The sequence below is a fragment of the Pristiophorus japonicus genome, chromosome 17, assembly GCF_044704955.1.
Source record: "Pristiophorus japonicus isolate sPriJap1 chromosome 17, sPriJap1.hap1, whole genome shotgun sequence".
NCBI lineage: Eukaryota > Metazoa > Chordata > Chondrichthyes > Pristiophoridae > Pristiophorus > Pristiophorus japonicus.
In genome coordinates, this window is record NC_091993.1 from 32,744,773 (window position 1) to 32,772,688 (window position 27,916).

The following is a 27,916-nucleotide window of genomic DNA, read 5'->3' on the forward strand; positions in this document are numbered from 1 at the left end:
TGTCTGATATTGATGGGCCCTAGTTCTGGACTCCCCCCACAAGTGGAAACAACATCTTCTCTATGTCCACCCTCTCAAACTCCTTCACCATTTTACAGAGCTCTATACTCAGCCTTCTCTTTTCTGGAGATAAGAGCCGCAACCAGTTCCGTCTAAGTTTTCTCCTGAATTCCTATCTGTTTGTACGATCCTCCTGTACTCTTTGTGCCGACAGGTTGTGGAGAGGAGCGGTTGTGTGGGTGCAGGCTCGACACTAACTGAAGGACGATGCAGTCCCCACTTCCACACAGTGTGGCCCACGCCTTTCTGCTGGTGCTGCCTCTGTGTCTCTCTCAGAAATTCGACTGGGCAAAAGACCATGGAGGGTCCTTCTATTACGGGACTTTCCCTGCTGGTAAGGGTATTTAAGGACCCAAGGAAATGTGGGACGTACGTGGTGTAGTTATTTAGTGTTGTAGAAAGTGTTCAAAACACTTCTAAGATGCACAGGTTCACCAACACGCACCTGGAGAAATCCGCACAAGAGAGAAGCACAGAGCCAGAATCAGTTCCCAGCGGGTTGGATGGTGCATTGGGGAACTCTGGGTGGATGAGATAGAGTGAGGCCAAATCCTAGACATTCATTGCATTGATACCTCGTGTCGTTACCTGGGTGGGGAGGGTGTCTTTTCATATAACAGGAGACAACTTGACTATTTCTTTATATATCGAGGCAGAAATTTACATTTTTGATAGTCTGTTGCATGTGGTTAAGGTGTGTGTTTTGTGCTTATACCATGTCCATCTGCCCAGAATGTCTAGCTCTTGTCACTGACCTAGCATTTTATGATGTCTTTAAGAACATCTGTTTCACAAGTGAAGTGTTCTTTATTGGTTTTACATATTTTCAGAATAAACTGAGCCCTTTTGATATTTTTTGTGTGTCTAAAGGAATCAGAATCTTTACCATTTGAAAACTGATCACCAACATCTGCTTTGCAGGAGAAGGATTTTGTACATGTTGTGTTAAGTTTTCAGGTATTGAAGGGCTGGTTAATCCCCAATAAACAACCTGTACTGTTACCTTCAGAGTTTCACAAACTGAGGCTCAGAAAAAAAACAGACAGGTTTTCAAAAGCTTGATTCTCTAAACTCATTTCATAACACTTGTTAGATAAAGAGATAGGAATTGGTAAACCCAAAAAGACAGTTCCATCTAGTTGGCCTTCTACCATCCTGGTAGTCCCATGTTCCAACGATAATGAGGTTGTTGACCAATCCCAGCAATCAATTTCTATCAATGGGTCGACAACAGACCAGACACGAGGCAAGGAAAACCCCCTTTGGGAACCACAAGTCCACAGTCCCCTGTTCCTCCCGAGCTCCCTACACATCATGTCTCAAAGTACTTATATACTGTATCATAAAATGCTATTTTCTGAAAGAAATCTATCTAATTTGCATTTGAATGAATCAGTACTACTTGATTGATTGAACCAGCCACAAACAATGAAGTCCATATAGAAAAGTCTCGAAATTACTTAAATGTTGTATTTGGAGCTGAAAATCATGGAATACAATCTTTAAACTTTCTGCATTGGAACATTTCAGTTGGCGGACAGCTTTTCCTGGAACAATTTGGTATTTAGCCAAGTAGTGTCCAGTGTTGTGAAACACAGAAATTAACTATTACATCGGTTTCAGGTTTCTCCTGGGGCGTGGGCAGTTCTGCTTACCAGACAGAAGGGGCTTGGGATCAAGATGGGAAAGGACTCAGTATCTGGGATGTTTTCACACACACGAAAGGAAAAGTGTACCTGAATGAAACAGGAGATTCATCTTGTGAAAGCTATTATAAATTCAAGGTAAGAACATGTAAATAACGAACAAGCTTGCATTTATATACCGCCTTTCACAACATCCCAAAGCACTTTGCAGCCAATACACGACTTTTGAAATGCAGTCACTGTTGTAATGTAGAAAACAGGGCAGCCAATGTGCGCACAGCAAGCTCCCACAAACAGCAATGAGATAAATGACCAGATAATCTGTTTTTTATGTTGGTTGAGAGATAAATGTTGGAGAGGAACTCCCCTGCTCTTCTTCAAATAGTGCCATGGGATCCTTTACATCCACCTGAGAGAGCAGGCGAACCTCAGTTTAACTCCTGCAGCACTGCACTGGAATGTTAGCTTATTGTGCTCGAGTCTCTGGAGTGAGCCTTAAACCCACAACTTTCTGACTCAGGCAGGAATGTTACCCACTGAGCCACAGCTGACACATGACATAAAAGTCAAAGACAACCTGTAAGATTCAAATAAGTAGATTGACTATTGTTAAACAATGTTATTTTTGGGAATAAAGTTGGTCAATATTGCACTAATCACCAACACAATAGAGGTACAATAAAGCAGCTTCCTCTATTCTGCCCCAACAATATGTGTAAACTGCGGCTATAGTACAGCGGCTCTTAGTGCCTCAGTGTGATAATTCCATTCTCCACAGCAGCCACCCCAGTGATGCAAAATTGTTCAATTAATGCCAAATTATGGACAGCTTTGTGCGATGGCTCTTATCCATCTAGGAGCTGAACTAAGGCGGGCTGAAACAGATCTAGACTACTGGATTGTGGGTTTTCTGTTGCTGGGATGTGGGCGACACTGTATTTATTGCTATCCCGGGTTGCCCTGAGAACATTAAAAGTCAACCATGTAGCGTGGATTGGAGTCACATGTAGGCCAGACCAGGCAGGGGGAACAGATTCCTTTCCCTGAAGGACATCAGTCAAAGATCTAGCAGCTTTCATGGTTCATTTTCAGGTGTCATCCCACAAATTACCTGATTTCTTAAATTCAGTTTCACAACTTATCATAATGGGATTTGAACTCACAATGAGGCCAGCACCATTCTCACTACACTAATGTACCCTGTAAACACAGCTAGCACATTTATAGTGGTGATAATAGCCCATTAGTATACAGCAAATAGACCTTCAAATCATTTTGCCTGAATTGAAATCTAGCGTCTAGAGGTGAAAGAATTTTTAGTTGACTCTATCACTCACTCTTCATCCTTTCCCCAATTAGAAAGGGCCCTTTGAGCTCTGAGGAGGGACACTGCCTGAAACGTTAACCTCTCTCTTTCTCTCTGCCTGCTGTGTGTTTGCAGCATGGTCTGGTTTTGTTTTGCTGTTACCTCTGATGAGGAAGCTGCTACACTCAATCCTCCTCACATGTGCAAAGCCTGGTTAACACTTGGTTCTATTACAGGAGGACATTGCCCTGCTGAAGGAGTTGAAAGTCAATCATTATCGTTTTTCTATCTCCTGGCCTCGAATCATGCCTACTGGGATAAAAGGTAACATCTCTCACTTTGGGATTGTACAATGTTCTTGCTGATAGAAGGCTCGCAGGCTGGGAGTCACAGCTTCAGCCAGTGCTTAGATCCAGCCTTCTCATAATGCCAAGTTCCTTATATTAGCTGAGCTCAATGAGTGGAAGTAAGCAGGCTACCTCGCTGCTACCGGAGAGAAAAAGGACTTGAATTCAATCCTGGGTTGCATTTCAGTACCCACAGATTGGCACATAGCTGGTAGAAGCTGAGGGTGGATGTCAGCCAGGGATAAGGGTGTGCAAGCCAAAGGTAGAGAAAGTACATGGGCATAATGAATTTTTATTTTGTAGTAAAGAAAAATCAATGGAAAGGGTCCTGTTGGCACATTGAGATCTGTAATCACCTTTGAACAGTCAGTCAGGCTGTAAGGGAACAATGGGCAGAGGCAAGGTGCTTGCTCAACAGGCTGTGACAGACCAGCCTTGAGGTGTGAGGGCCTGGCTTCCCCTTCCATAGGCTCACGTCTTTCTGTTGAGAATAGACAGCACTGTTACTGCAGCACAGGTTATCTGTGACGTTCCAGCCTCGTCTAAATTGCCCGTACTCCATGAAGTAGGCCAATCACTGTGTCCCCAGATGATTGCCAGCCATCCTGACCAGGAGATAATACCTTAGTGTAAAGTTACACATCCACAGCTGCCCACTATCCCCAGCTTGTCCTGCCCCACAACCTCTGAGGCTGATCTCCTCCAGCATTGCCCTGGTACAGGAGTTCAGCACGATTAATGACTTCATAGCAGCCTTTATAGAGTTGTGGGAGGAGGTCGCCACTAACAAAAAGGTACGTACAGCACAGAAAGATTTTACTGTTGGCGAATAACTTCCTGTTCCGTTTGTAAGTCATAGCTCGTCTGTTTTCTCTCTCTGCGTATGATACAGCTGAGCACATCAACGACAAAGGAATCAAGTTTTATAATGATCTAATAGACACCCTCGTGGAGAACAAGATCCAGCCCATAGTGACCCTGTACCACGGCGATCTTCCGCAGGTCTGTGGAAAATGTTTGAACATATTTTATAACATCTGTGTCAGTCACGAGGACTGCAGAGGCTGAAGGACAAGGCTCACCACCTGCTGATGGGCAGCTAGCAATAGGCAATAAATGGGGCCTCGCCAATGATGCCCACATCCCAAGAACAAATAAAATATTCCAGAGCTACGTTTTTCCTGAGCACTAAACATGGACACTTAGAATGATCAGTGTTTTTTATGGTGTTTCTTCCAATTTTCTCTTCCTATCACGAATGTGTAGACACATAGAGGGGAACAGGCGTGGCCTCACCCACTCGGCCATGTTTCATGTGTGTGCCGAAAGGCCATTCAACTCCTCCATAGGAGCACGTCTATCTATGGAGAAGGTGGCAGTGTTACTCAGGTTACCTGTGATGCTACAGCTCTGTCTAAACCTAATGTATTCCGTGAAGTAGATCAATCACCGAGTCCCCAGATGATTGCAAACTTTCTTGACAATGTAAAGTTACAAATCTGCAGCTGTGCGCCGGCCCCCACAACCTGTAAAGCTGATCTCCTCCAGCATTGCCCTGGAACAGGAGCCCATCAAGGCTAATGGTCATTACAGTCGAGCCCAATCCTACTCTCACCCACCTTCCAGCAGCACTCCCTGGGCAGCGATGAGTGACCCTCTGCAAGGTTGAGTACTGAAGCAACTGTAGCACAGCTCCCACCTCCACCCCTTCCCCCATCATAGGCTGAGCTGAGACTGAAGACTGGAGCTGTGACCTTCCCAGTTGGTACAGCCCAGTTCCACACAGGGCCCTGTATCAGCCAATTGGTATGGTTTACGTTTGGCAACTGGGAGGTTTTTCTTGTTGGAAGTTTTATCTGTGGTTATAGTAAAGCCTGGGATAGATTGATAAACTCTAAATAGTCTGTTGGAAGGAGCAGGCATGATAGTCAAATGACCTCTTTCCCATTCTATGCTTATCTTCCTAAAACTGACTATAGTCTATCATCATTTATTGTTTAGGTGCTCCAAGATAAATATGGAGGTTGGCAGAACAGCACTCTGATTAACTTCTTCAATGATTATGCCAACGTGTGTTTTGAGAAGTTTGGTGACCGGGTAAAACACTGGATTACTTTCAATAACCCGTGGGTATGTTTCGTGTCACAATGAGGTTTGGTTAAATGAACATTAACCGTTACAGTTTTAAATGATACTTTAGTCCATTTACCTCCTGTATGTAGGCATAATGGATTTAGATTTATATCTGTGTCCAAGGTTTTATTGGGATGACCGATTTAGTCCACAGGTACAAAACCATTTAACTCTCGGGTTTCTAAAGATGTCAAGTTTTATATAAAGTAACATGAAGATATTATCCTCTTCTTGTTTAAGTCTGCCTCTTGCAGTCTTCCTCCTTCCAATGTCAGCTGACACCTCGCAGGTTATACTGTCATATTACATTTCTTTAAAATGGGCTACTCTCTGAACTGAGCTATGAACATATCTAACACTATTATGTACAGATGGCTCCCTTCCACAGTTCTTCTGACTTATGCTCAGTTTCCTGCTTTGACTTCTTAATTAAAAAAGACAAACTAAAAACCAAGGTCCTGGTAGGAAGCGCCCCCTTTAGTTCGTCAAGATTAAAAACATTACATCCATGTCTAAGGTTTTAGTGTAAGATCTAATGTTCTCACTGATTTATCCTGCACACCCCAACTCAATTCCAAGACCAAGGTAACCCTGGGCTTTCCAAGGCTACCAAGAACTGAAAGCAACATTTCAGTGTCACAATCCTATCTAGGCACAGCTTAACATTGAAACATAGACAGTGTGTGCTTTGAGGATTACAGTGCATGCTTGGCAAGGTTAGTGTTTTTAAAAATAAAAAATGTCTATCTGAGCCATTCAAGCTTTTACCAAGGTCGGAACCGTTACTTTACTATGCCTGCCCAAATAATGGTCGTTCTCCCACATTTCACTTCCAGTTGTATGTATGCCCCGAGGTAAGTTTGTTTGTCAGTAGGTTGCCTCTGAGCTTCCCCTGTTAAAGAACGGTTCTTATCTGATTAACCCTTTCTTATCAGGGTCTTATTAGGTCAAGTTTCAACCAAAGTTCAAAGGCCCAGATCTCGGAAACTTCGCAACACCATTACCTTTATATAGTGCCTTGTCCTCTCTCAGAAACATGGTAAAGTGCTTCATATACAGGACCGTGTTCCGAGTGCAGTGACATGCTGTTACGGTGCCGGCATACATGGCAGCCATTTTGCACACAGCAACATCCCATAAAGTTAAAGACTACAATGTTTTCTCTTAAATGTTACTTGCAAGTATAATATTTAAAGAATATTGGAATCAGTTCAAAATAAAGATTCATTGTGATGGCTTTAGAACAATTTTTAAAACTACTTTTAAAATTATTTATTCAGTTAAAGCCAATCTAATGCTATTGTTTCTGGTTCATCTGTTTTGTGTAATATGGTAATTGAGGGTGTAAATAAGAAATTGCATGAAAAATTGACAAAAACATGCTGAAAAATCTCAAATGAACTAATTCTGATATGACTTGTTTTGTAAATGGATGAAATAACATATCTCCTTAACTCAATAACTATATTTCATGTTCTATATTGAGATGTCCTATCGGCACTGTGTGGCCTGTTGGATTTGTTTAGTATTCACTGCTTTATCCACTGAGAATTTTGTCGGGCTGGCAGATTTAGAAAGGGTTGTTCTTAGCAATGTTGCTTCATTGGTGGATAAATCCTAAATCAGAACACCGAGAACTGTTGGTATCGGCAGATTGAGGTACCTGCACATTAACAGGAACATGAACACAAATCTGAGATGTGCGAGGCTCTGTTTAAACGCATTTCAGCAGCTCAAAGACAAACACCTTGAACACTGTATTTATCCATTATCTGTGATGTAACCTCTATTTTAGGTGCATATACCCTGCCGTGTGCTAAGTGATGACAAGAACACTAGAACACTCGTGTTCTTGCCATCAGAGAGGATCCCAGTTCTCCCGTGCTTGATCCTGACTCGCATTGTTGCAGGCAAACCCTCCCACTGCTTCATCGCCATGGACATCTTAATTAAACAATTAACAAATCTGGCCACATCTTGCGAGACAGCACAACTAACCTGGGATCATGTGACATGAGGTCTAGCTTGTTCTACTCCCAATTAAGTGGTAACAATGTCTAGAATCTAATGGAAACAGTGTTTAATACATAATTTCCACCTTCTCTTTATGTTACTCCCACTGCCACCATTTGCCATTCTCCAGTTCAGGGCAGAGCAGATATCCTTCTCAAGTCCTTTGTGTTATGTATGGCGAAACAGTCAAACTGAACACTGTGAGCTCAAAGTAAAGTGTGACTTTAGTGTTTTATTGCAGGTCTCCAGAGTGCCTCTCCAACCTGTGAAGCCTCCTTAAATAGCTGTGCTCCCAAGGAATTATGGGATCCATTGTGATTCCAAGAGATGAGCCCTCTGGTGGCTGTACAGAGTAAATACAAGTCCACATATATAACAACATTCCCCCCCAAAGTCAATAATGTAACTATTTACAACGTGAGTCGATCTGGGGCCCTTCTTGCCCTGGTTGACCGTCTCGGTGTGAAAGCTGGTGTTGTTGAATCATTTGTTGGGCCCTCGCTGGGCTGCTGTGCTGCTGGCCTTGCTGGGCTGCCTGGTGTGTTGGGCCCTGCAGGGCTGCTGTGGATGATGGATTCTGCTTCGTGGTCAACTGTGGTGTCGGTTGCCACTGGTGTGTGTGTTGGGGTATCAAAAAAGGTAGGGTCCAAGGTGGGTTGCTCCGGATAGTCCGTGAATCTGAGTTTGATTTGGTCCAAGTGTTTCCGGTGAATGAGTCTATTTGAAAGTTTGACCGAAACACCCTGCTCCCCTCTTTGGCCACGACAGTGCCGGGAAGCCACTTGGGACCTTGTCCATAATTTAATACAAATACAGGATCATTGACTTCAATCTCACGTGACACATTTGTGCTATCATGGTATGCACTTTGTTGAAGCCGCCTGCTCTCTACCTGTTCATGTAGATCAGAGTGAATTAACAAGAGCCTTGTCTTAAGTGCTCTTTTCATGAGCAGTTCAGCAGGTGGGATCCCAGTGAGTGAGTGTGATCTCGTGCGGTAGCTAAGCAGGACTCGGGATAGGCGAGTCTGCAGTGAGCCTTCAGTTACCCTCTTCAAGTCTTGATGGTTTGCACCGCTCTCTCTGCCTGACCATTGGACGCTGGTTTAAATGGGGCAGATGTGACATAGAAACATAGAAACATAGAAAATAGGTGCAGGAGTATGCCATACGGCCCTTCTAGCCTGCACCACCATTCAATGAGTTCATGGCTGAACATTCAACTTCAGTACCCCATTCCTGCTTTCTCGCCATACCCCTTGATCCCCCTAGTAGTAAGGACCTCATCTAACTCCTTTTTGAATATATTTAGTGAATTGGCCTCAACAACTTTCTGTGGTAGAGAATTCCACAGGTTCACCACTCTCTGGGTGAAGAAGTTCCTCCGCATCTCGGTCCTAAATGGCTTACCCCTTATCCTTAGACTGTGACCTCTGGTTCTGGACTTCCCCAACATTGGGAACATTCTTCCTGCATCTAACCTGTCTAACCCCGTCAGAATTTTAAATGTTTCTATGAGGTCCCCTCTCATTCTTCTGAACTCCAGTGAATACAAGCCCAGTTGATCCAGTCTTTCTTGATAGGTCAGTCCCGCCATCCCGGGAATCAGTCTGGTGAACCTTCGCTGCACTCCCTCAATAGCAAGAATGTCCTTCCTCAGGTTAGGAGACCAAAACTGTACACAATACTCCAGGTGTGGCCTCACCAATGCCCTGTACAACTGTAGCAACACCTCCCTGCCCCTGTACTCAAATCCCCTTGCTATGAAGGCCAACATGCCATTTGCTTTCTTAACCGCCTGCTGCACCTGCATGCCAACCTTCAATGACTGATGTACCATGACACCCAGGTCTCTTTGCACCTCCCCTTTTCCTAATCTGTCACCATTCAGATAATAGTCTGACTCTCTGTTTTTACCACCAAAGTGGATAACCTCACATTTATCCACATTATACTTCATCTGCCATGCATTTGCCTACTCACCTAACCTATCCAAGTCGCTCTGCAGCCTCACAGCATCCTCCTCGCAGCTCACACTGCCACCCAACTTAGTGTCATCTGCAAATTTGGAGATACTACATTTAATCCCCTCATCTAAATCATTAATGTACAGTGTAAACAGCTGGGGCCCCAGCACAGAACCTTGCGGTACCCCACTAGTCACTGCCTGCCATTCTGAAAAGTACCCATTTACTCCTACTCTTTGCTTCCTGTCTGACAACCAGTTCTCAATCCATGTCAGTACACTACCCCCAATCCCATGTGCTCTAACTTTGCACATCAATCTCTTGTGTGGGACCTTGTCGAACGCCTTCTGAAAGTCCAAATATACCACATCAACTGGTTCTCCCTTATCCACTCTACTGGAAACATCCTCAAAAAATTCCAGAAGATTTGTCAAGCATGATTTCCCTTTCACAAATCCATGCTGACTTGGACCTATCATGTCACCTCTTTCCAAATGCACTGCTATGACATCCTTAATAATTGATTCCATCATTTTACCCACTACCGATGTCAGGCTGACCGGTCTATAATTCCCTGTTTTCTCTCTCCCTCCTTTTTTAAAAAGTGGGGTTACATTGGCTACCCTCCACTCCATAGGAACTGATCCAGAGTCAATGGAATGTTGGAAAATGACTGTCAACGCATCCACTATTTCCAAGGCCACCTCCTTAAGTACTCTGGGATGCAGTCCATCAGGCCCTGGGGATTTATCAGCCTTCAATCCCATCAATTTCCCCAACACAATTTCCCGGCTAATAAGGATTTCCCTCAGTTCCTCCTCCTTACTAGACCCCCCGACCCCTTTTATAACCGGAAGGTTGTTCGTGTCCTCCTTCGTGAATACCGAACCAAAGTACTTGTTCAATTGGTCCGCCATTTCTTTGTTCCCCGTTATGACTTCCCCTGATTCTGACTGCAGCGGACCTACGTTTGTCTTTACTAACCTTTTTCTCTTTACATATCTATAGAAACTTTTGCAATCCGTCTTAATGTTCCCTGCAAGCTTCTTCTCATACTCCATTTTCCCTGCCCTAATCAAACCCTTTGTCCTCCTCTGCTGAGTTCTAAATTTCTCCCAGTCCCCAGGTTCGCTGCTATTTCTGGCCAATTTGTATGCCACTTCCTTGGCTTTAATACTATCCCTGATTTCCCTTAATAGCCACGGTTGAGCCACCTTACCTTTTTTATTTTTATGCCAGACAGGAATGTACAATTGTTGTAGTTCATCCATGCGGTCTCTAAATGTCTGCCATTGCCCATCCACAGTCAACCCCTTAAGTATCATTCGCCAATCCATCCCAGCCAATTCACGCCTCATACCTTCAAAGTTAGCCTTCTTTAAGTTCTGGACCATGGTCTCTGAATTAACTGTTTCATTCTCCATCCCAATGCAGAATTCCACCATATTATGGTCACTCTTCCCCAAGGGGCCTCGCACAACGAGATTGCTAATTAATCCTCTCTCATTACATAACACCCAGTCTAAGATGGCCTCCCCCCTAGTTGGTTCCTCGACATATTGGTCTAAAAAACCATCCCTTATGCACTCCAGAAAATCCTCCTCCACCGTATTGCTTCCAGTTTGGTTAGCCCAATCTATGTGCATATTAAAGTCACCCATTATAACTGCTGCACCTTTATTGCACGCACCCCTAATTTCATGTTTGATGCCCTCCCCAACATCACTACTACTGTTTGGAGGTCTGTACACAACTCCCACTAACGTTTTTTGCCCTTTGGTGTTCTGCAGCTCTACCCATATAGATTCCACATCATCCAAGCTAATGTCCTTCCTAACTATTGCCTTAATCTCCTCCTTAACCAGCAATGCTACCCCACCTCCTTTTCCTTTTATTTTATCCTTCCTGAATGTTGAATACCCCTGGATGTTGAGTTCCCAGCCCTGATCATCCTGGAGCCACGTCTCCGTAATCCCAATCACATCATATTTGTTAACATCTATTTGCACAGTTAATTCATCCACCTTATTGCGGATACTCCTTGCATTAAGACACAAAGCCTTTAGCATTAAGACACAAAGACATGTTTGATCCCGTTATGGGTCGTGAATTCTTTGAACTCAGCACTGGTAAAACATGGTCCGTTGTCGTTCACCAGGACATTGGGTAAGCCATGTGTGGCAAACATGGCCCGCAGGCTTTCAGTGGTGGCACCGGACTTGCTAGCCAACATTATCTCACATTCAATCCACTTGTAGCATGCGTCTACAACCACAAAGAACACTTTACCAAGAATGGGCCTGCATAGTCGACATGTTCCCGAGACCATGGTTTGGAGGGCCAAGACCATAAACTTAGTGGCGCCTCCCTGGGTACATTGCTTAACTGCGAGCATTTATTACGTCTGTGAACGCAGGACTCTAACTCCGCATCGATACCGGGCCACCACACGTGGGGTCTGGCTATCGCTTTCATCATTACAATGCCTGGGTGAGTATTGTGGAGGTTGATGAAGGTATCTCTGCCCTTCTTGGGGACTACTACTCGACTGCCCCACAGAAGGTAGTCTGCCTGTATAGACATTTCACCTTGTCGCCGCTGGAATGGCTTTATCTCTTCCTGCATTTCCACTGGGATACTGGACCAGCTCCTGTGAAGCACATGGCTTTTGACTAGAGATAATAAGGGGTCCTGGCTTGTCCAGGTTTTGATCTGCCGGGCAGTGACGGGTGATTGCTCATTCTCAAATGCTTCCATAACCATGGCTAGATCTGCGGGCTGTGCCATTTCCACCCCCGTGGTGGGCAATGGCAGCATACTGAGAGCATCGGCGCAGTTTTCTGTGCCTGGCCTGTGGCAGATGGCGTAGTTGTATGCGGACAACATGAGCACTCATCTCTGGATGCAGGCCAATGTGTTGGTATTTATCCCTTTACTCTCGGAAAACAGGGATATAAGTGGCTTATGGTCAGTTTCCAATTCGAATTTTAGCCCAAACAGGTACTGATGCATTTTCTTTACCCCATAGACACATGCTTCTTTTTCAATCATGCTGTAGGCTCTCTTGGCCTTAGACAGACTCCTGGATGTATAAGCAACCGGTTGCAGTTTCCTGAAATGATTAGCTTGTTGCAATACACACCCGACGCCATTTGACGACGCATCACATGCTAGTACCAAGCGCTTACATGGATCATACAACACAAGCAATTTGGTTGAGCATAACAATTTTCTTGCTTTTACAAAGGCATTTTCTTGGCTTTTGCCCCAAACCCATTCGCCCCCTTTTCGTAGTAAGACATGTTGTGGTTCTAGCAGGGTGCTGAGACCCGGTAAGAAGTTACCAATGTAGTTCAAGAGTCCCAGAAACGACCGCAGCTCTGTCACGTTCTGTAGCCTCGGTGCATTCTCGATTGCCTCCATCTTCGCGTTGGTGAGCCTGATGCCATCCGCCGCAATCCTCCTTCCCAGGAACTCCATTTCAGGTGCCAGGAAAACGCACTTCGAGCGTTTTAACCTGAGCCCTACGCGATTGAGTCGACTAAGAACCTCCTCCAGGTTCTGCAGGTGCTCGACTATGTTCCGACCTGTGACCAAGATGTCGTCCTGGAAGACCACGGTGTGCGGGACCGACTTCAGTAAACTTTCCATGTTTCTCTGGAATATTGCCGCCGCTGATCGGATTCCAAACGGGCATCTGTTATAAACAAAAAGACCTTTGTGCGTGTTGATGCAGGTAAGGGCCTTCAATGATTCCTCCAGTCCCTGCGTCATGTATGCTGAAGTCAGGTCCAGCTACGTGAACGTCTTTCCTCCCGCCAGCGTTGCAAAGAGGTCGTGGGCTTTTGGTAGTGGGTATTGGTCCTGCAGGGAGAAACGATTTATAGTTACTTTGTAATCACCACAGATTCTGACAGTGCCGTCTCCCTTGAGGACTGGGACAATAGGACTGGCCCACTTGCTGAACTCGATCGGTGAAATGATGCCCTCTCGTTGCAGCTGGTCTAGCTTGATCTCTACCCTTTCTCTCGTCATGTACGGTACTGCTCTCGCCTTGTGATGGATGGGTCACGCCCCTGTAATTAGGTGGATCTGCACTTTTACTCCCTGGAATTCCCCGATGCCTGGTTCGAACAGCGAAGGAAATTTGTTTAAGACCTGGGCACACGGAGTGTCGTCAGCGGCCGATAGCGCTCAGATGTCGTCCCAGCTCCAGTGTATCTTTCCCAGCCAGCTCCTGCCGAGCAGCGTGGGACCATCGCCCTGTACCACCCAGAGTGGTAGCTTGTGCACCGCTCCATCATAGGAGACCTTTACAGTAGCACTGCCAATTACAGGAATCAGTTCTTTAGTGTAAGTTCTTAGTCTCGCGCGATCTGGAGTTAAGACTGGCCTTGAAGTCTTGTTGCACCACAACCTTTCGAAAGTCTTTTTGCCCATGATGGACTGGCTCGAGCCCATTGACACCGGGAGTCCATTTAGTTCAACATTCAGCATTATCAGGGGACAATTCGTGGTAAATGTATGTACCCCATGTACCTCTGCCTCCTCTATCTGAGGCTTTGGTTCGTAGTGATCCTCCGTGGATCTGTCCTCCTCTGCAATGTGGTGGTTTGCAGGTTTAACAGGCTTAGTAGCTTGCCTGCACACTCGTTGGAGGTGTCCCATTGTTCCACAGCCCTTGCAAACGTATCCTTTGAATCGGCATGAATGGAAACGATGATCACTTCCGCAGCACCAACAAGGTGTTAATGACTTTGCATTCATCACCCTTGATGGTGGACTCTGAGACATCTGCGGACGTGTAGCTGCAGGTATTTCTGTCCTGCCCTGTATGTTACGATTCCAAAACATCATCACTTTTGTTGTGTATCTGTAAAGCATGCACTCCCATGTTCCGCCACCAGGGAGCTCATCCCCTGAAGTCCCAAGGGATCCTAGCATCCCTTGGGAGCACTCTTCCTCACCCTGGAGTGTCTTATTAAAGACTGAGGTCACTGTTACTTTAACCTCCCTGTGTGCAGCCACATCTGTGTTAGGAACACAATAACTGGTGACGAGAATACGAATCCAACGCAAAGATGCAGCAAACTGTGAACATCCTGGAGAAGTTCTTGGAGGGTGAGGACTGGGACGCCTATGTCGAACGGCTAGACCAGTACTTTGTAGCCAACGAGCTGGACGGAGAAGATAGCGCTGCAAAAAGGAGAGCAGTCCTCCTCACAGTCTGTGGGGCACCGACCTACAGCCTCAAGAAGAATCTTCTGGCTCCGGTGAAACCCATAGATAAGTCGTATGAGGAGCTGTGTACACTGGTTCGGGAGCAGCTTAACCCTAAAGGAGAGCGCGCTGATGGCGAGATATCGGTTCTACATGTGCCAGCGATCTGAAGGTCAGGAAGTGCCGAGCTACGTCGCCGAGCTAAGGCGACTTGCAGGACAATGTGAGTTTGATGGCTACCCGGAGCAAATGCTCAGAGACTTTTGTTACTGGGCATTGGCCACGAGACCATCCTACGAAAACTTTTGACTGTAGAGACACCGACCCTCAGTAAGGCCATTGCAATAGCACAGGCGTTTATGTCCACCAGTGATAACACCAAACAAATCTCTCAGCACACAAGCACTAGCAATGTTCATAAATTAACTGGAACTGTGTTTGCGAGCAGAAATGTACAGGGCAGAAACTACGCGTCTGCAACTGCCAACAGGCCTCAGGTGACCCAGATGACTCAGAGTCCCCAACAAAGGATGAATGCAAGGCAAGTCACACCTTGTTGGCGTTGTGGAGGCTTCCATTCAGCCTATTCATGCCGCTTCAAAGGGTATGTTTGCAAGAGCTGTGAAACAATGGGGCACCTCCAACGAGCTTGCAAACGAGCTGCAAGCTCTGCAAAACCTGCTAACCACCACGTGGCAGAGGAAGATCAGTCCATGGTGAATCAAAGCAATTTCGAGCCTCAGAGAGAGGAGGCAGATGCTGAAGTACACGGGGTGCACACATTTTCGACGAAATGTCCACCTATAATACTAAACGTAAAATTGAATGGCTTACCTGTAGCCATGGAACTGGACACTGGCGCTAGCCAATCCATCATGAGTAAAAAGATGTTTGAGAGACTGTGGTGCAACAAGGCATTCAGACCAGCCCTGAGCCCCATCCACACGAAACTAAGAACGTACACCAAAGAGCTTATCACTGTCCTGGGCAGCGCCATGGTCAAGGTCACCTACGAGGGCACGGTGCACGAACTGCCACTCTGGATTGTCCCAGGCGATGGCCCCACACTGCTTGGAAGGAGCTGGCTGGGCAAAATCCACTGGAACTGGGATGACATCCGAGCGCTATCACATGTCGATGAGGCCTCATGTACCCAGGTTCTTAACAAATTTCCTTCCCTTTTTGAGTGAGGCATTGGAAACTTTTCCGGGCGAAGGTGCGGATCCACTTGGTCCCACATGCACGACCCATTCACCAGAAGGTGCGAGCGGTACCTCACATAATGAGGGAGAGAGTGGAGATCGAGCTGGACAGGCTGCAACGCGAGGGCATCATCTCCCCAGTGGAATTCGGCAAGTGGGCCAGTCTGATTGTTCCAGTACTCAAAAGTGATGGCATAGTCAGGATTTGCGGCGATTATAAAGCAACTATTAATCGTTTCTAGCTACAGGACCAATACCTGCTACCTAAGGCAGACGACCTATTTGCGACGCTATCAGGAGGCAAGATGTTCACCAAGCTCGACCTGACTTCGGCCTACATGACGCAGGAGCTGGAGGAGTCTTCGAAGGGCCTCACCTGCATCAACACGCACAAGGGACTGTTCATCTACAGCAGATGCCCGTTTGGAATTCGGTTGGCTGCAGCGATCTTCCAGAGAAACATGGAGAGCCTACTCAAGTCGGTACCACACACGGTGGTCTTTCAGGACAACATCGGGGTTGGGACACCGCCGAGCACCTACAAAACCTGGAGGAGGTCCTCCAGCGTCTGGATCGCATAGGACTGCAGCTGAAGAGGTCGAAATGTGTCTTCATGGCAACAGAAGTGGAGTTTTTGGGGAGAAAGATCACGGCGGACGGCATTCGGCCCACAGACGCCAAGACAGAGGCTATCAGGAATGCGCCCAGACCACAGAACGTCACGGAGCTGCGGTCGTTCCTGGGACTCCTCAACTATTTTGGTAACTTCCTACTGGGGTTAAGCACCCTTTTAGTGTCCCAACATGTGTTATTGCGCAAAGGTGAGAACTGGGTATGGGGGAAAAAAAACAAGTAATTGCTTTTGAGAAAACCAGAAACATTTTATGCTCCAACAAGTTGCTTGTATTGTATAACCCGTGTAAAAGACTTGTGCTAGCATGTGGCGCATCGTCGTATGGAGTCGGGTGTGTATTACAACAAGCTAACATTGCGGGGAAGTTGCAACCTGTCGCCTATGCTTCTCAGAGCTTGTCTAAGGCCGAGAGGGCCTACAGCATGATTGAGAAAGAGGCATTAGCGTGTGTGTTCGTGGTAAAGAAAATGCATCGGTAGCTGTTTGGCCTCAAATTTGAGCTGGAAACCGATCACAAGTCCCTCACATCCCTGTTCGCTGCAAACAAGGGGATAAATACTAATGCCTCAGCCGGCATACAAAGGTGGGCACTCGTGCAATCAGCATATAACTATACCATCCGCCACAGGCCAGGCACCGAGAACTGTGCGGATGCTCTCAGTCGGCTACCATTGCCCACCACGGGGGTGGAAATGGCGCAGCCTGCAAACTTGTTGACGGTGGCGCAGCCCGCAGACTTGTTGATGGTCATGGAAGCGTTTGAAAATGCTAAATCATCTGTCACGGCCCACCAGATTAGGACTTGGACCAGCCAAGATCCTCTGCTGTCCCTAGTAAAAAACTGTGTACTGCATGGGAACTGGGCCAGCATCCCTGTTGAAATGCAAGAGCCAATCAAGCCGTTCCAGCGGTGAAAGGACAAGCTGTCCATTCAGGCAGATTGCCTGTTGTGGGGTAACCGCGTAGCGCTACCAAAAAAGGGCAGGGAGACATTCATCTCGGATCTCCACAGCACACATCCGGGTATAGTAATGATGAAAGCAATAACCAGATCCCACGTGTGGCGGCCCGGTATCGACTCTGACTTAGAGTCCTGTGTACGGCAATGTAGCGTATGTGCTCAGTTGAGCAACGCGCCCAGAGGGGCACCACTAAGTTTGAGGTCTTGGCCCTCCAGACCATGGTCGAGGATTCATGTCGACTATGCGGGCTCGTTTCTCGGTAAAATGTTCCTGGTGGTGGTGGATGCTTTTTCAAAATGGATTGAAGGTGAAATAATGTCGGGAAGCACTGCCACCGCCACCATTGAAAGCCTGAGGGCCATGTTTGCCACCCACGGCCTGCCTGACATACTGGTCAGTGACAATGGGCCATGTTTCACCAGTGCCGAATTTAAAGAATTCATGACCCACAATGGGATCAAACATGTCACCTCGGCCCCATTTAAACCAGCTTCCAATGGGCAGGCAGAGCGGGCAGTACAAACCATCAAACAGAGCCTTAAATGAGTCACAGAAGGCTCACTCCAAACCCGCCTGTCCCTGGTAATGCTCAGTTACCGCACGAGACCCCACTCGCTCACAGGGGTGCCCCCGGCTGATCTACTCATGAAAAGGACACCTAAAACCAGACTCTCGCTGGTTCACCCCAACCTGCATGATCAGGTAGAGAGCAGGCGGCAGCAACAAAATGTAAACGATGGTCGCGCCACTGTGTCACGGGAAATTGATCTGAATGACCCTGTGTATGTGCTAAACTATGGACATGGTCCCAAGTGGATCGCGGGCACGGCGATAGCTAAAGAAGGGAATAGGGTGTTTGTAGTCAAACTAGACAATGGAATAATTTGCAGAAAGCACCTGGATCAAACGAGGCTGCGGTTCACAGACTGCCCTGAACAACCCACAGCAGACACCACCTTTTTCGAGCCCACAACACACATCCAAAGGATCAACGACACCACGCCGGACCAGGAAATCGAACCCATCATGCCCAACAGCCCAGCAAGGTCAGGCTCACCTAGCAGCCTGCAGGGCCAACAACACGCCAGCCCAGCGAGGGCACAGCCAACACACCAGAACAGACATTTGTACCGAGGCGGTCCACCAGGGAAAGAAAGGCTCCCGATCGCTTCACCTTGTAAATAGTTTTCACTTTGACTTTGGCGGGGGGGGGGGGGGGGGTTGGGGGTGCGGGAGTGATGTTGTGTATCTGTAAAGCATGCACTCCCATGTTCCGCCACCAGGGAGCTCATCCCCCGAAGTCCCAAGGGATCCCAGCATCCCTTGGGAGCGCTGTACATAAGCCGGCCCCTAAGGCCTGTTCCTCACTCTAGAGTGTCTTATTAAAGACTGAGGTCACTGTTACTTTAACCTCCCTGTGTGCAGCCTCATCTGTGTTAGGAACACAATAACTTTGTTCACAGTACTTGTAACAGCACTTGTGTGCTGAGAGATTTGCTTAGTATTGTCACTGGTGGCAATGAACGCCTGGGCTATCGCTATGGCCTTACTCAAGGTTGAGGTCTCTACAGTCAAAAGCTTGCGAAATATGGTTTCGTGACCAATGCCAAATACGAAAAAGTCTCTGAACATGTGCTCCAAATGTCCTTCAAATTCGCAATGTCCTGCAAGACGTCTCAGCTCGGCGACATAACTCGCCACTTCCTGGCCTTCAGACTTTTTGTAGGTGTAGAACCGGTACCTTGCCATCAGAACGCTTTCCTTTGGGTTCAAATGCTCTCGGACCAGTGTGCACAAATCATTGTACGATTTCTCCATGGGTTTTGCTGGAGTGAGCAGATTCTTCATGAGGCCATACGTCGGTGCCTCACAGACGGTGAGGAGGATCGCTCTACGTTTGGCAGCGCTCTCTTCCCCATCTAGCTCGTTGACCACTAAGTATTGGTCGAGTTGCTCCACAAAAGTTTCCCAATCATCTCCCTCTGAACACTTCTCCAGGATGCCCACTGTTCTCTGCATCTTTGGGTTCACTATCTCTATCTCGTCGCCAGTTGTTGTGTATGGAGAAAGAATCAGACTGAACACTGTGAGCTCAAAGTAAAGTGTGACTTTAGTCTTTTATTGCAGATCTCCAGAGTGCCTCTCCAACCTGTGAAGCCTTCTTAAATACCTGTGCTCCCAAGGGATTATGGGATCCCTTGGGACTCGGGGGAATGAGCCCTCTGGTGGCTGTACAGAGTAAATACAAGTCCACATATATAACACTTTGCTTATGATATTCCTGACCTGCAGATAAGAGATATGCGTCAACTAGCCTTAGCCCATAGCTGGAGTGAATGCCTATTTTTATTCCTCTGATGTCCACTTGCCCCCTTCCTCCAACTGACCAGCAAAAGTGTGTTTGGGAAATCTGTGTGTTTGGGGAAAGTGCTGGCACTAGCCTGCATGCTACATCTTGCAGCTCCAACATGGAACGTATGTAGGATCCCAACCCTGAAGTGGTTTTATATATGGAGTAACTATTTGTACTGAGTCTCCCTTCTGTGCATGCGTCTCCTGGGATAAAGGACTTCAGCTGGTGGAAGCAGCACTTGCGCTGGGGTAAGGGAGTTTGGCTGGAACTTGGTGGCTTTTGTGGAGATCTATCCTCTGTGGCTTCTGAAGTCAAAATGGATCGAGTTACAAATTGGACAGTCAATCAGAACTTGGGCTGGGCGGTTCCAGTTACACATTCCAGAGGAACTTCAGGGTGTGGCTTATCCTCCATAGGACTAATTAGCCATAGATCATGTGATAATGGAGAGCCAATCAGAGAAACGGCTGCCTTTCAGTTAGTACAAATAAACACATCCTTTTATATAACAGTGCAAGTAGTGCAGTATATGAATTGACTCCACTTGCTAATAAAGTATTGTACTTTACATTGTAGTCCACAGCTGTGGAGGGATACGAGATGGGAGAGCACGCACCTGGGTTAAAACTGAAAGGAACAGGAGCTTACAGGGCAGCACATAACATCATTAAGGTAAGTGCCCTCCCTTTTCTCTATCTCAAAAAATAAATAACTAATTGAAATAAGAAATAATTTGTTTGTGTACAGCGTCTTTCATGTTCTCAGGATGTCCTAAAGTGCCCCACAGCCAATGAAGTACAGTCACTATTGTTATGTAGGTAAATGCACCGGCCAATTTTGGTGGTGGGTGAGGGATAAATGTTGGTCAGGACATGAGAAGAACACCCCTGCTCCTTATGGGATCTTTTACAAAGTAAACAGGACCTCTTGCAGTGTAGCACTCCCCCAGTATTGCACTGAAATGTCAGCCAGGTTATGTGTTCAAGTTCCTCAAGTGTGACTTGGATCCACAACCCTCTAACTCAGAGCTTTGGGTGTTATCACTCTTCCAGGTAGATTTTTATGGTGTACATTTTGGGCACAGGACAGTTTGCGCTCATCAGTATGGGGAGTGACAGCTGAGAAATTTTAAAAAGATTGTGGGGGTGGGGGGGGGGGGGGGGCGGGGTGGGGGAGGAAAATGCAAACAAACCATAATCTCATTAACACTACAGGTGTTGACTTCTGTTTGACAGGCTCACGCGAAAGCTTGGCACACGTATGACAGACTCTGGCGCAGTCACCAAAAAGGTATCCGAGCTGCCGGAGTTAAGACTGAACAGTCTCAAACATAATGCAAACATGTATCACAGGACTCGATTGGAGTTTCTAGCGTAAAGTATATTGTAAGGGGTTGACTAGAGTTTCTGCTGTAAAGATTAGCAGAGTTTACAGGGTGAAGCGTTTCATCGGCTGCAAGTGGAATTTATGAGATTCGAGCGATAAGTGGATGTGACAAATTCCATAGAACTGTCACCGTCTACAGGTAGAGGCAGGTTGTGTATAAATATAAATGAATACCTTCTGTATAAATATAAAGGCCTGGATTGGGAGGGTCTCTGATGGCCATTCGGCTCCAGCATGTCTTGTTTTATTTCAGTTATGTGGAGAGACTGGAGAAGCTGGGATTGTTCCCTTTAGAGCAGAGAAGGTTATGAGGTGATTTAAAATAGGTGTTCAAAATTATGAACGGTTTAGATAGAGTAAATAAGGTGGAACTGTTTCCAGTGGCAGGCGGGTCGTTGACCAGAGGACACAGATTTAAGATCACTGGCAAAAGAACCAGAGGGAGGGTGAGAATTTTTTAAATTCCAGCGAGTTGTTATGATGTGGAACACGCTGCCTGAAGCAGATTCAAGAGTAACTTTCAAAACATAATGGGATATATAATTGAAAAGGAGAAAGAGTGTGTGTGGGGAAGAGTGGATAGCTCTTTCAAAAAGCCGGCACGGACATAATGGACCCAATGGCCTCCTCCTAGGATTCTATGAAGTAACATACTGCATTCTGTAGTTATAGCACTCTCATATTAAACAAAAGTCACAGCAGATACATTTGTATTCTAATTGCAAGAATCAGAAGTCATTTTAAAAATACAGTAAGGGGTTTCTGTTAATATAGCTGCACAATTTTACATCAAAAGTTACCAGCAGTTTAGTCTATCTCCACCCGTATTCTAATTGCAAGATTATTTGTGTGGTACAAAAAACTTATTAAACATTCTTTTAATATTTAAGGAATGTTGGGTATTTCTATCACAAGTGAATGGGGAGAGCCAGTCGACATTACAAACCAAAAGGATATTGAGGCTGCTGAGCGATACATGCAGTTTTATCTTGGCTGGTTTGCCAACCCTATTTTCAATGGGGACTACCCTCAAGTTATGAAAGACTGCATTGGTAAGTGTAAAATAATAGGAGGAAATATTGTGAGCACACACACAGTCTGCATAACCAGTTAACCTGGTATGATGAGAGCCAAAAGCACAAATTAAACATATCTGTTCAGATACTGGGATCTATAATTCTGGCTATCTAATGGATTATTTAAGGGTTTAAAATACGGTTGGGCAAACATGTTACAGAATAAATGTTGTTTTCTGATGGTAAAGTGGAATCATTTTGCGGTATTTGTTTAATTTCCCCTGCAACAGCGCAGATGGGCGATTTGACCTCAGGGACTTTCCCTGTCCCCCAGTGTTGTGGATAGGCCCACATGGTCTTGGCTTGCCTCTGCACACTAGCACGGTTGAGTTCGAAACTCACCATGTGGGCAATGATAAGCATGTACAGTGGCTGGTAACTCCAGGGCACTGTATCACCAAAGCCCTCAGTTATGAGGTGCTGTATGTATCAGTGAAATTTTAAATAACAAGCAAAAAAAAAGCATAAAAACTTGCCTCAGAGTATGACTCCAGACATGATGATTGGGGAAAGATAAATGTGTTCTGTAATGGCGCCCTAGCATAGTACAGAATTGCACAGGGAAATACTTTTCATGGGTGCAGCTTTTATGTACTTCTAGTGAGGAAGCAATGTACCTTGTACAAACTTTCAAACTTCTATTTTACTGTTGGGATTGCATCCTGCAGCTGCGATCCAAACCGTTCCTACACGTTCAAACTAGTGTTAGGTGTGGGAGATTTGGACTGAAGCTGAACCAGGTAAGGTTGTATTTTTGTGAGGATACAATGCATTTCATACCACAATTAGAGGCGATCCAGAACAAAATTGGACCAGTTCAAGATCTTGGAGAGCTGAGATCTCGGCTTTACGTATGAGCAATGGAGTCAATTGTACTGTTCAAAACGTGTAATCCTTGTACCCGAATTTGATCTACCTTGGTGTTTGCTACATTAACAGGGAGAAAGAGCTCGCAGGAAGGCTTCAGTGGCTCGAGGCTGCCCGCCTTCACTCCACAGGAGAAACACTTCATCAAAGGCACATCTGACTTCTTTGGGTTGGGTCACTTCACGACCCGCTACATCACTCACAGGAGCTACCATTCCAGCAAGGGGCCAAGTTATCAGACAGACCGCGACTTGGCAGAACTGGTCGACCCGCATTGGCCAGACCCAGGCTCTGAGTGGCTGTACTCTGTACCTTGGGGCTTCAGGAGGATTCTGAATTATATCAAGGTATTTACTACAAATCAGAGATATAGTTTAATATGTTGTTTCCTTTGCAGTAATGAAAGAAAGACCTCGGGATGTCCCAAAGTGCTTTATTGCCAATTAAGTACTTAAAAAAAAAGTTTAGTCACTGTTGAAATGGTGCCTTGGGATCTTTTAAGTCCACCCGAGAGGGCAGACGAGGCTTTGGTTTAACGTCTCATCTAAAAGACGGCACTTCTGATAGTGCAGCACTCCCTCAGCACTGCACTGGAGTGTCAGCCTAGATTTTTGTTCTCAAATCTCAGGATTGGGATTTGAACCCACAACTTTCTGACTCAGAGGCGTGCTACCCACTGAGCTACGTTAAAGTAGAAGACAAGCTTGAAAGTGTTTTGCAGTGTTCATCTCAAGCATCAAAATATTCAGCCGTTTAGCGGGAAGCACTCTTGTCTCTGAGTCATAAGGTTGTGGGTCAAGTCCAACTTCAAAGATTTGAACACATAATCTGTCATGTATGTAACCACAATGTAACACCACTGTATTACTGTATACACTCAACCTAGATGCACACCTTGACCACAAGGGGTGAACTTGTGGGAGACACTCCTTACCTGATTACACAGGTATAAAAACGGAGGTCCCACGCAGGGTCATCGTCTTTAGAGTCCTGTGAATAAAGAGTTAAGATCACAGTGTGACCTTGTCCCCAGAATGTGCCTTGTGTGGTTTCATACTGTAGAGTAAGGACTTTACATAATCAACCTCAGTGCGGTATTGAGGGAGTGCTACACTGTCAGAGGTGCAGTTTTTTTTAGTTGCGATGTTAAATCCAAAGCCCTATCTGCCTTCTCGGATGGATGTAAAAGATCCCAAGCACTATTTGTAGAAGAGCAGGGAAGTTCTCTCCAGTATCTTGGCCAATATTTATCTCTCAACCAATATCGCTATGTTCATTATCACATTGCTGTTTGTGGGACCTTATGGCACACAAATTGGCTGCTGTGTTTCCTGCATTACAAAAGTGACTACACTGCAAAATAACTTAATTAGCTGTAAAGCACTTTGGGACGTTCTGAGATTGTGAAAGGCCCTATATAAATGCAAGTTCTTTCTTTCTTTAAAGAATAACCATATCTTCTCTACCCCTCCACAAACCATTGTCCCTTCAGTATTGTACTGACTTCCACATAACTATATTGCTCATATATTTAAATTCATGGTTCGTGTGTGAACAAGTGCCAGCTTTCACCAGTGTGTGCATTCATCAATTACAATGTATTAACTTTGATCTCTTGCTCGGTACTCACCTGCTAAACTCACTCTTCAGTGAGAGTTGTAGAGCTCTGTGGGTTCATCAGCCAGCCCACCGATCTTTCCTCCCATTAGGAAGTCTCAGTTAAGGTTAGGAACACAAATGTGCGAGAAACTAAATGTAAACTGTGGTCCTAATAAGTACAGCCCTCACCTAGCTGAACACAAAGACAAAAAAAGGGCAACTTTTTAGGATTTTTTTTCTCCTGGTCATTCTGCTTGAAAGGATAAAAGAGGTGTTATCACAGATTATGTATATATAAAACAAAGACTTAAAACACCGTTGCTAACCCTAAGCTCTAACACACTAACCCAACATTTTAAAAAGAAACAAAAAAATGCAGGATATACAAGCAAGTTTCTTACAGGCTAACGTTTTAGGTAGAGAGTGGTCTGACCAAAGGTCTATGGTTAAAACGGAAACAGTTTCTGTTTTTAATTCAGAGATTTCCAGTGTTCAGGTTTGCAACCCCCTCCCCCGCCCCATCTTTATCTCACATATAGGTACGAATCACCAAAAGACAGTCAGTTAACCAACCATTCAACTTTTGATCCCTAGTCAAGTTAACTGACTTTGGAACCACAGATCAGAATGACCTGAGGAAGTGGAGCACTGAGTGTGTCACGGACAGGTGGGAGCACTGAGTGTGTCACGGACAGGTGGGGGCAGAGTGTGTCACGGACAGGTGGGGGCAGAGGGTGTCACGGACAGGTGGGGGCACTGAGGGTGTCACGGACAGGTGGGGGCAGAGGGTGTCACGGACAGGTGGGAGCACAGAGGGTGTCACGGACAGGTGGGAGCAGAGGGTGTCACGGACAGGTGGGAGCAGAGGGTGTCACGGACAGGTGGGAGCACTGAGTGTGTCACGGACAGGTGGGAGCACTGAGGGTGTCACAGACAGGTGGGAGCATGGAGTGTGTCACGGACAGGTGGGAGCAGAAGGTGTCACGGACAGGTGGGAGCAGAAGGTGTCACGGACAGGTGGGGGCACTGAAGGTGTCACAGACAGGTGGGAGAACTGAGTGTGTCACGGATAGGTGGGAGAACTGAGTGTGTCACGGACAGGTGGGAGAACTGAGTGTGTCACGGACAGGTGGGGGCAGAGGGTGTCACGGACAGGTGGGAGCAGAGGGTGTCACGGACAGGTGGGAGCACTGAGGGTGTCACGGACAGGTGGGAGCACTGAGGGTGTCACGGACAGGTGGGAGCACCGAGGGTGTCACGGACAGGTGGGAGCACTGAGGGTGTCACAGACAGGTGGAGCAGAGGGTGTCACGGACAGGTGGGGGCAGAGGGTGTCACGGACAGGTGGGGGCAGAGGGTGTCACGGACAGGTGGGGGCACTGATGGTGTCACAGACAGGTGGGAGCACTGAGGGTGTCACGGACAGGTGGGAGCAGAGGCTGTCACGGACAGGTGGAGCAGAGGGTGTCACAGACACGTGGGGGCAGAGGGTGTCACGGACAGGTGGGAACAGCGTGTCACGGACAGGTGGGAGCAGCGTGTGTCACGGACAGGTGGGAGCACGGAGTGTGTCACGGACAGGTGGGAGCACTGAGGGTGTCACGGACAGGTGGGAGCACTGAGGGTGTCACAGACAGGTGGAGCAGAGGGTGTCACGGACAGGTGGGGGCAGAGGGTGTCACGGACAGGTGGGGGCAGAGGGTGTCACGGACAGGTGGGGGCACTGATGGTGTCACAGACAGGTGGGAGCACTGAGGGTGTCACGGACAGGTGGGAGCAGAGGCTGTCACGGACAGGTGGAGCAGAGGGTGTCACAGACACGTGGGGGCAGAGGGTGTCACGGACAGGTGGGAACAGCGTGTCACGGACAGGTGGGAGCAGCGTGTGTCACGGACAGGTGGGAGCACGGAGTGTGTCACGGACAGGTGGAGGCAGAGTGTGTCACGGACAGGTGGGAGCAGAGGGTGTCACGGACAGGTGGGAGCAGAGGGTGTCACGGACAGGTGGGAGCACTGATGGTGTCACGGACAGGTGGGAGCACTGAGGGTGTCACGGACAGGTGGGAGCACTGAGGGTGTCACGGACAGGTGGGAGCACTGAGGGCGTCACGGACAGGTGGGAGCACTGAGGGCGTCACGGACAGGTGGGAGCACTGAGGGCGTTACGGACTGGTGGGAGCACTGAGGGCGCCACGGACTGGTGGGAGCACTGAGGGCGCCACGGACTGGTGGGAGCACTGAGGGTGTCACGGACAGGTGGGAGCACTGAGTGTGTCACGGACAGGTGGGAGCACTGAGTGCGTCACGGACAGGTGGGAGCACTGAGTGCGTCACGGACTGATCACTTGGTGGGGCAAATGGCTGGACCATTCTGTAATTCCACTTGCAACTACTTCCAAATCTTGTCCGAGCCACTAGGATGTGCAGCGCAATGGTTTGCGAATGGGGGACAATTTGTTGATATGAAGGTGGGTATTTTCGCAGTATGAGACACTGATTCCCCTTTTCCAGAATTCTCTTAAATCAAACAATTTACAATTAAAGCAAACTGTATTTTCACTCTAGTATTATTAGGCTACAGCTACCACAATATATATTTCCCCTCTCTATTTCTCTAAACTCTACACAATTTCCTGGAGAGCTGACCTATGATCAGGACCCCATTAATGAGGCTGGGGAAAGGAAAGAAATCGCTCTTCAATTAACTCTGAATTCTGCTTTTTTTTCTCTTCACAGTAGATTGAGATCTCACCGTGTGTTAGAACTGTGGGTGCAAATACTTTACAAGAACACAGATTTTAAAAACTTATTATTCATTCTCCAGATATAGGCATCACTGATACAGCTAGCATTTATTGCCCATCCCAAATTGCTCTAGAGAAGGCGGTAGTTAGACACCTTCTTGAACCGTGTGTGAAGGTACTCCCCCAGTGTAGTTTGGGAGGGAGGTCCAGGATTTTGACCCACCGACAATGAAAGAACGGCCTATATATTCCCAAGATGTGATGGTGCGTAACTTGGAGGTGATGGTGCTTCCATCCATCTGTTGCCCATGTCCTTCTAGGTAGTGGAGGTCATGGAATTTGGAGGTGCTGCTGAAGAAGCCTTGACTTGCTGCAGTCCATACTGTAGATAATACACACTGCA

General features: G+C 46.8%; 1 protein-coding gene across 4 annotated transcripts in view; it reads left to right on the plus strand.

Moving 5' to 3' along the window:
- LOC139227662 (lactase-like protein) overlaps positions 1-27,916 on the plus strand; it is a 40,831-nt gene that overhangs the window by 1,170 nt on the left and 11,745 nt on the right. For all 4 annotated transcript variants that reach the window (XM_070858587.1, XM_070858584.1, XM_070858585.1 and 1 more), the window contains exons 2-10: positions 215-394; positions 1,684-1,844; positions 3,249-3,336; positions 4,252-4,361; positions 5,361-5,489; positions 20,419-20,514; positions 21,078-21,132; positions 22,119-22,280; positions 23,244-23,518. In XM_070858587.1, the coding sequence (XP_070714688.1) occupies positions 268-394; positions 1,684-1,844; positions 3,249-3,336; positions 4,252-4,361; positions 5,361-5,489; positions 20,419-20,514; positions 21,078-21,132; positions 22,119-22,280; positions 23,244-23,518 (1,203 nt within the window). In that variant the 5' untranslated portion in view covers positions 215-267. The remainder of the gene's footprint in view (positions 1-214; positions 395-1,683; positions 1,845-3,248; positions 3,337-4,251; positions 4,362-5,360; positions 5,490-20,418; positions 20,515-21,077; positions 21,133-22,118; positions 22,281-23,243; positions 23,519-27,916) is intronic.